A 12,236-nucleotide genomic window follows, 5' to 3' on the forward strand; every position below is an offset into this window, starting at 1 on the left:
TCTTCCATATGTCAGATGAGGGTCAGTGCTTTTATGAAAAAAAACGTGTTGTATTGCGAAATAACCATATTATGTTTCTAAAAAGATATTCACAACAACTGAACGTTTTCGATTATTGACAAATCTGCAAAAAATCAAGATGGCCGCCAATTTCAAGAGGGCCGCCAAGTTTCCAATATGTGTGTTTACACTGTTGAATTGTTTATCTCTAAAAAAAACAGTGTGCTAGGACTTATATATATGCAAAAAACTTGGCACACTAAGTCACTGAAGTATAGTTAACACTTTTAGATAAGAAATTCCGTCATCAGAGCCCCCTGGTGGCCCAACATTCCAAGATGGCCGCCTAGAGTTTGATGGCTAGACATAGAATGTCAAGACACTGTTGGTTTCTGATGACATATTTGAGTGATTTGAACTTCTACATGAGGGTAAACAGACCCAAGGATGTATGTAGAATACTCAATCATTTGAATAAATCCAATATAACCACCAAATATCAATATTTATCTCTTAAATGACATGTTTTGGCGAGTTTAGATATCAATGTTGATTGTTATTGTCTGAATCTACGTATTAACATGACAATAAACGTGATAACAAGTTTCGTTTTCATTCATGAAAATACTTGTTGGAAACAAGTATGACCTATATGAGGTCCACTCAGAATTTACCCCCAAACAGTTGTTTCACTAGAATCGACGAGTTATTTCCCTTGAAGTTCATTTGTGGAAATCCAGTGCAGCCACCAAATACCAATATTTGAATATAAATCTCAAAACGTTTGATCCACTGCTCTTTCCGTTACATGATTGTGTGATTCATGAACATCATCAGCTTGTTCCCCGCACACAACACTTAAATGAGACCATATTTCTGGTAAGTGCTTGTTCTTGTTTTACAGGGGGGCACGGGTGGCCCAGTCGTCTGAGGTGCTGCGATTCGCTGTGCAGAGTTGCGTCCTTTGGGCGTGTCAGAAACCTATGATTGTGGGTTCGAATCCCGGTTCGCCCAGATTATGTTTCTAGGTTTGTCAGCACCATACCCGTGCTCGTGGGTTACACCGGAGTGGTAAACGTCTAAGACCAGCATCACTTCGGGCTTTCCTCACACATTAAGCTGACACACCGCGATATAACTCGAATAGTGATAAAAGCGGTGTTAAACCCAACTCACTCACTCACTCTTGTTTTACAGTCCCATTTGCAATTACAGCAGATGATGTCCAGGACCTCTGAAAGTGTTGCAGGCGTGCAATAAAGTGCTGTTTGTTTTTTGCGTTGTTCATGAATGCTTCCTTCTTCGATCAAATGACCATTCCCTGTTCAATAAACTGTCTCTCCACTACAGTACTGTTCTTACTTGAACTACCAGCACTGTTCAAGTAAGAACTCTGTAGTCACCCACCAGCATTGTTTGAATTATCTGCAGGCCAGGAAGGCAACCCTTGATGATGCTATCTTGAAAACCCTCCAAGTTAACAAGAACCTGGAAATGTCCAGTACATTTTTTATCGTAGTGCTATACTTCATGGGCTACCCCGACCAAGGGGTTCTACGTTATATCACATATTTGAACTACAGTGTATATACCATCTATATGTTGTGCAGAAATATGCTGCTAACATTGTCTTGTATGGCCAATGGCTTCATGGCTTTCAACGAAAGATGCCACACACATGAGAAGAACAGGGGCCTGTTCTGGTAAGACAGACTATTTCACGGGGGAAATGGTCATTCAATCGTAGAAGGAGGAATTCTTGAACAAATCAAAAATCAAACAGCGTTTTATTGCCTATCTTGGTGACAAACTGGAGAAGCTGGCAAAACAAGATGCTGTCACATCTGCAAGAAAAACAGACACTGTCCTGGTGGGAGATGACACAGATTTGCTTATCCTCCTTCCTCATCATGTTGAAAAGGAAGCACATAACGTTTCTGGCACCAGAACCCAAGCAAGCTTCAAGAAGGAACAGGATTTGGTGCATGATCAATGAAAGCGGCTGCTGGGCAGTGACGTATGTGAGCATGTGCTCTTTTTACATGCAATTCTTGGCACCACTTCTAGCAGTGAAGAAAATCATGAATGATGCCTTGTTCTGCCATCAGGCTAAACATTTCAGCCAAACAGGGAAACTGGGGATGAAAAAGTCATCACCGAAGCAGGTGAACATATGTCTTTATATGGCGGATATAAGGTGGAAGGACTGCATAGCTTATGATACAAGCGATTTTTGGGAGAAGGTGGCGAATAATTGATCACATGCAGAGCCATAAACTCTGCCAGCAACCTCTGCAGTCGCAAGATATCACAGCCCCCATGTCAACTACCTGATAAAGGAGTGGAAAGGGTCCAATGTAAATCCATTTGAGCGGGGATGGCACAGGACAGATGGACGTTGCTTATCAACACAGTCAGATCAGACTGCAGCACCTTCAGTGCTCCTTGATATTATCTGCTGTAATTTCAAAGAAAGACTGTAACACGCGAAGATGCACTTGTCGGAAATATGGTCTCACTTGCAATGTTGTGTGCAGGGAATACCATGGCACAAGCTGTACCAATAAACAGTTACCAGACTTCTTGGGGGGTGACAAACCTGTTGAGACTTTCGGGGTACATGTACATAATGACCCTGCAACGTCAAGCTGCAGCATTCACTGTGACATTTTTTCCACTGTTCATCACGTAATAATGTTCATGGATCACACAATCATGTGACGGAATGTGCAGTGTATATGAAGTTTCAGATTTATATTCAAATATTGGTATTTGGTGGTTATATTGAATTTATATTGACATTCTATGTCTAGCCATCAAACTCTTGGTGGCCATCTTGAAATTGGCGGCAATCTTGAATATTTGCAGATTTGTCAATAATCGAAAAGGTTCAGGAGCTGTGAATATCTTTTTAGAAACATGACATGGATATTTCGCAAGACAACACATACTTTTTTTCATCAAAACATTGACCCTCATCTGACATATGCAAGATATATTGATAATTGGTGGCCATATTAGATTATGCAAATTAGACATACTTCCCAAACTGGGATTGCTTGGGACTTTTAGTATGTTGTTTTCGGGACCTTGTAGAAATGCATTATGGTAAAATAAATTCTGTTGCAATTTGTTCCAAGTTTAGTGAAAAAATGGCCTAGATTGCCTGGACTATTATATACCTCTTAGCATTTATTCACCTCATGAAGGAGTAGGTTTGTATTCCCAAACATTGTGTTCCTCAAAATAAAAAAGTTGACTTCCCAATCTCATTAAAATCTGAGCTTAGTTTTCGCTACCGCTAAACAAAGATCTGAGGACATCGCATTGCGGGTCACGTCAGAACGACCTTTCGGTAATTTTGACCGACCAATGAAATGACTGATAAGAAATCGACATTAGCCAATCAGAAGGCAGCTTTCTCGAGCTTTACGACACTAGTTTCAAACTGGCGACTACGTTTTATAACATATTTTGACGTATTCTCGATTAAAAAATTTAAAACTGATAAGAAGAACATTCTGGAATGGCTTATAGATGGCCTAGATTGTATGGATATAATCATAAAACCTGTAACTGTTGTTCGGAATACCCCTTGTTAAATATTTCGTGGTTGCATGATCAGAAAACACATTCCGACTGTCACTTTCATGATCTGGTAAGCGACGCTCTGATTGGTTGGATGAAAGGTCGTTCTGATGTGACCCGAGATGGGTTGTCCTCAGATCTTTGTTTAGCGATAGCGAGAACTAAGATCTGATTTCAATGAGATTGTTGACTTCTAGAAATTCTCCACCTTCATGGCGGCTTTTTAAAAAAATCAGATTGAAATTCTGTGTGCACAATGTAGAGACCCTACAGCAAGCATCATTTATGCAAAGTTTCAGGTTAAAAAATATGCAAAACTGCAAATGGACAACTGACCGACAAACAATGCATCAAGACACAAGTCCACTGGACTTTCAATGAGGTGAATTAATAAGGGATCAGAAGCTCTTGGACAAATAGGGAGGGATTCATATTTTTGCATTGTAGAACCAATCATAAATTCTATTTTAATTTTAGGCAAAACAGATTTCACAAGAAGCAGTGATTCCATTAGGTAGTCAGAAATAGATAACGTGTGATAGCACAACCAATCATAATGAAATGAAGCTTAGGCAAATTGGCAGTCTGAACACGATTGATTCAAGTCATTATGATACCACATAGTCTGTTGTAGTTTCTGTGTCATAGTTGATAACTTTACATAGATAATTACATAGAGACATTTTCTGTTTCAAAGGGGTAGTAGGGTAGTCAACAGCGTTGGGTAAATTGTGTGAAGCCCATTTCTGATGTCCCCAGAATATTAATATTGCCAAAAATGGCCTACATGCTTAAAGGTTCCAGGCAAATGACTTGAACCATAAACAAATATCTTGCTTTCCCAGGTAGTTACAAGAAATAATCCTTACCAGGCTGTGCCACATTTGATGACTTGATTTGCTTGTCAATATCTTCAAATACCTGTAATTAAACATAATGTTATTCAACATGAGAGCAAATTCAATTATCACTTAAACAGGATTACTCGGTTATCTAGTGTTTTTTGTCTGTGTTACTACCTGATTTGTTATTCATTTGGAAATAATTAAATGTTCCTTGTGTTCATTGAAATTCCTGCATTCATTTCCCAATGAATGTAAAATATAAGCTACGCCCACCGAAGCAGACTACTTTTATTACTATGGGATTCCCACTATTACAGTCGAGAGAATTCCCTTTCTGCTCACCTGTATTGTCATGCACAGGGCATTTAGCGAAATTCATGCATATTCACTGTCCAAACTACCCTTTGAGATGGCAGGCTGAGAAGGAATGAAACAGCAAACGTGCAGGCTCGCTCACCTGTTTTCTCCCGCTCATCTCGGTTCCACAACTTTCATGTCTTCAGGATTCATTTCTAACTAGCATTTCTCCAACTGTGTCTTCGCGTTCTCAAGGAACTAATGTTTAAATCTGGCGGTAACTGACCATGTCATTCGAAAAAGCTGCCTTCTCCCGGACATATTTGTTCTGGCTCGTTACAGTCTGAGTGTTGCAGTTCTTCTCGCCTGTTGCCTTGATTGACAGGTCCTATGAACATTGTTTTGATCCTACTCTCTACAGATTGGCTACTGACTTTGTAGGCGTGTCAAACAGTCACCTGCTTCATGTCACGCCACAGTATGTATTCCTACACCCCTGAGGATCAAACTCATCATTTTTGTCTGCTTTGATATAAACAACTGTTTTTGGTTAAACTATTGTACATTTTCGTTGTCAAATTTAATTATAAGCATTGACTGTGTATTTTTTTGGTTCATTAAGGTATGAATCGAAAAACGATGTGTAAACTTTTGTAAGAATCCACTATGAGGATGACTAATCCCCCAAGCCCTCACAAATTCTAGAGAATAAATCATCTAACTTGATGAGAGAATTCCTATCTAATCTGTCTGCCTGTACACAGGGTAGTTATTTAGATATCAAAACAATGTCATGGAATTTGGATTTGTAACATTGTACACTGGCCAAAAAAAGAAACGCATAACAGATTAATCAGTGTTTCATTACATGTTTAATGAAATAGGATTACACAATAAATAATGAAGATGCAACAACCAAATTTTACACAGGATGAGGCACATGTTTCTGACACTACAAACAGTCTTTTAATGTTCTCAGGGATGTCTGTGTCTGTGATGGCACTGTGCGAAAGTCAGTACCGGGTGTTACCACCTCGAGCATCGATCACAGCTCTGCACCGCCTGGGCATGGACTGTATGAGTCGTCGAATCTGGCGTTGTGGAATCCTTCTCCACTCATCCTGCAATGCATGGCTCAGCTGTTGAAGCGTCTGTGGTTGAGGCTGTCGGTGTCATAAACGTCTGTCTAGCAGATCCCACAAATGTTCAATGGGGTTTAGATCAGGCGATTTGGAGGGCCATGGCAGCACAGTAACATTGGTGTGGGCAAGATAATCCATGGTAACACGTGCAGTATGCGGTCTTGCGTGGTCTTGCTGGAAAATCTCTCTTGTGACGTCAATGGCGGGAATAAGGTGACATTGAAGGATTTCATCATCGTAGCGTACAGCAGTTAAATTTCTCTGCACGTGCACCAGATCTGTCTTACCATTCACGGATATACCTGCCCACATCATGACACTTCCACCGCCGTATCGGTCGACTTCATGAATACAGTGTCGAATGTAGCGTTCATTTCTCCGTCTGTAGACACGCATCCTTCCATCATGGCGATACAGCATGAACCGCGACTCATCACTGAACCATATCCTTCTCCAGTGCACTAGGGTCCATGGTCGAACATTTCTGCTCCATTGCAGATGTGCACAACGATAATGTTGCCGCAGAACGGGCACTGTATATGGTCTCATTGGCCGTATCCCATGCTGTCTTAGATGATTTCTGATGGTTTGCGCTGAGACTCTACGAAGACCAGGAACATTGTTAGCTGTGTATGCTGCACTGATTGTCCGGTTGCGAAGATGCAACACCCGGATGAAGCGGTCCTGCGCCGCAGGTGTGACCCTGGGTCTTCCACGTCTCAGTCGATCTCTTGTAGAGTTGTGGAGTCTGTAGCGCTGCCACAGACGAGAAATGATACTCTGCCTCATGTTAAAGTGCCTGGCTACTGATGTCTGACTTTCTCCAGCTTCCAGACGCCCAGTGGCTCTGTTTCTACAGTCTTCATTCAGTCTTGGCATCATGAGATTCATGTATACAGAACATCGGAGAGTGATTCGCAGCAGGAATGCCAAATTTGTATACCAATCGGTATAAAGGTTAAGTTGTCGTATTTGCACGTGCCGCATGCTTACAGCTTTTTCTCCATGCAATTTCTCCCAGTTTGGTTTCAAGATGCTGTATGTTGGCGACAAGTCACCAAATTTTGTGTTCGGGTGCAATAAATTAGTGTAAGTCAATATTCACAGTTAGAAATGACATTTATATTGAGTTCAAGCCTTCATCTTTAATAACAGTCAAGTTTGAAAAACAGATTTCAGCTATGCATTTCTTTTTTGGGCCAGTATATTTGTATGTCAGGTCCTTTCTTAGAAAAGATATAAGTGGATGTCACACAATTGGTACATGGCATATGCTGTAATCTGTTGCATCACCAAGTGTAGTTACTGAAGCTCACCTTCAACATTAAACTTAAATATTTCTGCTTAAAAGAAAAATAGATATAAATCTTTACACTAAACATTTCCCTTCTGTTACTTTGGTCACCTGGAGAATAGCTATCCAGACCTTCTTATGGTCTTACCACAGTCACAGTCAAACTTGTTGCCATGGAAACGGAAAAATGTAAATTCTAAAGATTCTCTGACTTCATTTCAAAACACTTCTAATTTCAAAACACCAGAAAATAATCAATGTACTTCACAGTCTGAAAAGTTCAACTTCAGGTTCTTTTTCAGAAACATTAACCTTCTTGGTTACTGATAATGTCTCCTGCTGTTGAGTCTTTAGGGGTAGAAGACAAACGTGATCTACGACGTACGTTTCAGAGTTTGAGAACAGATTACAATACTTGTTGTTTATGATTCATAATGTAAAAAAATATTTATCAAGTGTTATGCGCTTTAAAAAAAACACATCGTGTCCCGGCAGTGAATTCAGGTGAACAAGCAGGTATAACAAACTTGGTAAATAAAAATATGAAAATTGATATAAAACATAACTAGACACGATGATTTACTATTCACATTGTATTTCCTGCTCTCATAGTCATTGTTTTATATGAAGAGATTAAGTATTTCCTTGTAAACAAAGCCGAAAATAGCTGAACACACGTGTTCTCCCAATCTACCAGTGATTCAGTTTAAAAGTACCCAATGATACAACTTCAAAGAATCTTGATGCAATGGTCAGAAGAAATTGTAATTGAAATTATTGTTTTATCAGGAAAAATATATTCCAATATTGTGTTACTTTAGTTGCAGCTTTTACTATATATATTTGAAATAATAAGAACCATAAGCGCATAGCACTTGGTGATCGCTACTGCAGGATATTTTTATGTATGGAACAATTTGACCAGTCACCGTAGGGACTTCCCACGCCACATGTATTTTGATTGAGAAAACATTATGTTAACATATAATAGTCAAATTGCCACAAATATGACTTTTAATGAGTCAAAGTATGACATTTATCAAATGTGTATCCATTCTCTGGCAACTTAAGTTCTTTTCAAGGCATCAACAGCAGTAATCTGACCGTGGTTGCTGTACATAGCGGTGAGTTCACACGTCACACATGATTTTGACAAACTATATAGACTATATAGAATGAAGTTTTGAACAAAAATTAATAAAATATATTACAAATGTAGGTCCAGATATACAATTAACATGTTTTTATTATGAGGGTAACGCTATTTTTCAGGGCATTATCACTTGTAGAAACCTGAGGTCTTCCGACGAAGGAGGGCAGTTGAAAAGACTGGGGGTTTCTGCAAATGTAAATGCCCTGAAAAATAGCGCTACTGTCATTATAGCTAAAATGGATTGAATTTGTTATCAAATAAAAATAAACAACAATATCAGTTTTGAAACATTTAGTGCAATCAACACAAATGTCACTGACACACTTGTACAAGTATGGAAACGTCATAGAACAAACCAGATGAAGTCACTATTGAACATGACGTCACCTATCCCTATCTCTATGACGTCACCTAACAAGGGGTGTGATAATGGCCCGTCGTCAAGCAATATGAGGGCATTATCAAGTTACAGTGGCCTGCTCATTTCTGATAACATGCAAGCGGTTTAATGATAATTCAATCCATTTTAGCTATAATACCAGATAGAATAATAATGGGATTGAATTGCGTACTTCAGTTCAGATTTGTTGACCTAGTATTTCCAGTGTTTTCTGCTTGTGGTGATCAGCTGATAATGTTTTTTGAGATGGGGAAAAACATTGTGTCAGTGTAAAACCTAAGCTTATTTAAAATGTAAGAAAGTTTTGGGAGCCATTATCGTCTATCTCTCGCTTCCGAGGAATTAACATTTATGAAGAGGTGTTGCACAGTACGTGGGAAGTACTGTCATACAATCTTAACCATATATTAGACATTTCGGAATGTTCGTTTGTTCAGTTTTCAAAATTTTAATCGAGAACTGTGCCAACATATTTTTCAAGCGTATTCTGAAATGGAAGTTGCCAGGTTGAAACGAGTGCCATAAAACTCGAGAAAGCTGCTTTCTAATTGGCTGATGTTTGTCATTTCAGTGGTTGGTCAAAGTTCGCGAAAGGTCGTTCTGACATGACCCGTAATGGGATGTCCTCTTTGTTTAGCTGCAGCAAGAACTTAGATCTGATTTTAAGAGACTGACCCCTCATGATACTGCTACAACTTATGTTACAAATTAGCAGGTACATAAACAAATATTTAAATCTTTAAATGATGTTCGAAAAATGACATCAGAAAATGAAGCTACCTTAAAAACGTTGTCATTGCTTGGGAATATGACAAATCTGACTTCTTGAATATTTGAGCTTGAGTTTTTTTCTTCATATTCCCGAACAGATTTGTACATCGCATTGGCAACAACACTAGGGTTGTAGCCAAGTCCTCCTGTTCCAAGAGCTGGGAATGACACCGAGCTGGCTTTCAGCACATCTGCATACTTCAACATTTGTTGTATAAGATCTTCAATTTTCTGAAAGTATATTCAAGAAAAAAAATGGTTCAAATATATGTATGTTATATGTACATGTAAAAATAAATGTTTTTAAATTAATTATACCCTGAATATTATATTCAGGCTAAAGACATCACTGTTGTCGTCCCATTATCATTATTACCAGGCTCAATAACATTACTTCTTGTTGAGATAATGAATGACACAGAAAATCCCACGGCTCTAGCTACAGCAACAGGAAAGCCACATGCTTACATGCACTTCTGGTTTGATAACTTTGGAAAAACAGATGTGTAATGCAAGATATATTTTAAACAGAAAATCCCATGTCTCTTGTTAACTTAATAAGAAAGTTATATGTGGTTTAACATGCTTAATAAACGTCACCCTCAATTTCATAATTAGCCATAACATTTTCATCACTTGTCATACATAACTATTCAAATAATATAACCACTATATGCATAAGACTAAAGATATGTGCAGAAAAAGGCATTTGAGTGAAAATGACAAACATACTATACGAAAGGTCTTCACTGTGACTTTGACCTTACAAATAGGTAACTTATAAGGCATTTTCCGAGCTCAGAATGACGTACCAAGTTTCACTGACATACAGTGAATGCTTCCAAGAAGCAAAATCTTAAAGCATCCCTACTTACATGGTAGATGTTATCCTCGGGTTCAAAACGAATTGTCACCATAGTATTCTATTGATCACAGGCAGGAATATATAATATTTATTTACATGGGGCTGCTTAGTAACTAACACAGAAATCCTAATTATTTCACAAAATATGAAATAAGAAGAAACATCCTTGTAATATTTAAAACTTCCTCAGACTCAGATTTCAGATGAGAAGAAGTTAACACAGCCAAATCTGCTTTTCGGGAGAATATAAGAGCATGGTCAAAAGTGAGTGAGTGAGTGAGTTGGGTTTAACGCTGCTTTTAACAGTATTCCAGTTATATCGTGGCGTGTCAGCTTAATGTGGGAGGAAAGCCCGAAGTGATGCAGGTCTCAGATGTTTACCACTTCAGTGAAACCCACAAGCACGGGTATAGTGCTGACAAACCTACAAACATAATCGGGGCAAACTGGGATTCGAACCCACAATCATAGGTGTCTGGCGTGTGTTAAGTCCCACTGCTAACTAAACAAATACCAAATTACATCACCTTCAGAACAAGGTGCCACTGTGGTTGCTGTAGTGTTCAGCAGAAGATTGTTTAATGTTAATTGTACCTTGTTTTCACTTGTTAATTAAATGTCCTCTGGGAATGTGTCGTCTGGTGTTTTGTTTGTCGCATTGATGTCCTAGTCTAGTCTTTCGTCAAGTATCATGTCTCATCCAAATAATGAATATATATAGAACCTAAACACTACAGTTGCCATACTAAAAGTGGACTCGAAGTATTATAATTGGTGTGGAAGTTTCAGCTTCATAGGTCCTGTGGTTTTTGAGGAGATGATGCTGACAGGTAAAGCATGCATTTTGAGAAAATTAAGAGCATGGTTAAACACAAAGGTCAAAATTTAATATATCACCAAAAAACATAACATATGGATTGAGTGCCACTTCCAATTAAACACATACTAAATTTCATCACACTTCGGGTGTGAGTGTTAACAAGAAACAAGAGTCATCAGAGAGATGACATATCCCCCCGGCAGCAGTCTGTAAAGTAACCACAAGTAACTTTGCAATTCTGTATGAAATGAGTCAAGAGTTGAATGTTCTTGAAGAAGCATACATTGTTTACCCACAAAAGATCCACCATGGTCGCATCTATATGAAATGGAAAGTAAAACAAGTGTGTTTCTGTGGGTTTTTCTTATGCAAACAAATGACAAATTACAAGAAACAATAACTAAACAAGCGTATAGTCGATGAAGTCATCTATATCCCCCGCCCATTTTAACACGTTATGGTCCCAAACCAGGTAACTGACCCAACATTTTATCAGTCCATGTCAAAATAGCTGCAATGGAAATTATAAAATAAGCATTTCTAAACCTCCTTAATATCAAATGGCACCAGTTCAGTATGTGCTTTATATATAGACATGCAATATTTGGCAAGGAAATATTTAACAGTTTATTTGTTTTACTCCATAAGTGAGCCCACCCTATATGAAAACTTAAATCCAACTAGTTGCCATGGAAACGTAAAAAATATAAATTTCTAAAATTCCTAAATAGCAAAAGGCACCAGTTCAGTATGTGTTTAGGGATGGTAAATATCCCATATTAGAAATAAACATATAGTGTGTTTTGCGATGGTAAATATCCCATATTAGAAATAAACATATAGTGTGTTTTGCGATGGTAAATATCCCATATTAGGAATAAACATTGTATTTGGCAGGCCTTGGTGAAAACACACAAGCGCCATAACCTCTTTATCACATAATGTCATTTCTCAATTCTGTCGGTTTTCATCTCTCACAAACATTACCTAAATATTGCAAGTTCCCTAGAATGTACACATGAATATATTTTGCGTCAGAAGGTCAGTGACTTGTCAGTCAG

General features: G+C 38.4%; 1 protein-coding gene across 2 annotated transcripts in view; it reads right to left on the reverse strand.

The window, feature by feature from the left end:
- LOC124126401 (protein mono-ADP-ribosyltransferase PARP14-like) overlaps positions 1 to 12,236 on the reverse strand; it is a 79,567-nt gene that overhangs the window by 39,204 nt on the left and 28,127 nt on the right. For both annotated transcript variants that reach the window (XM_048393432.1, XM_048393431.1), the window contains exons 8-9: positions 9,500 to 9,721; positions 4,458 to 4,509 (exon numbers count right to left, since the gene is read on the reverse strand). In XM_048393432.1, the coding sequence (XP_048249389.1) occupies positions 4,458 to 4,509; positions 9,500 to 9,721 (274 nt within the window). The remainder of the gene's footprint in view (positions 1 to 4,457; positions 4,510 to 9,499; positions 9,722 to 12,236) is intronic.

This window comes from Haliotis rufescens, unplaced genomic scaffold (genome assembly GCF_023055435.1).
Source record: "Haliotis rufescens isolate VD_foot unplaced genomic scaffold, xgHalRufe1.0.p SCAF_12, whole genome shotgun sequence".
Lineage (NCBI taxonomy): Eukaryota > Metazoa > Mollusca > Gastropoda > Lepetellida > Haliotidae > Haliotis > Haliotis rufescens.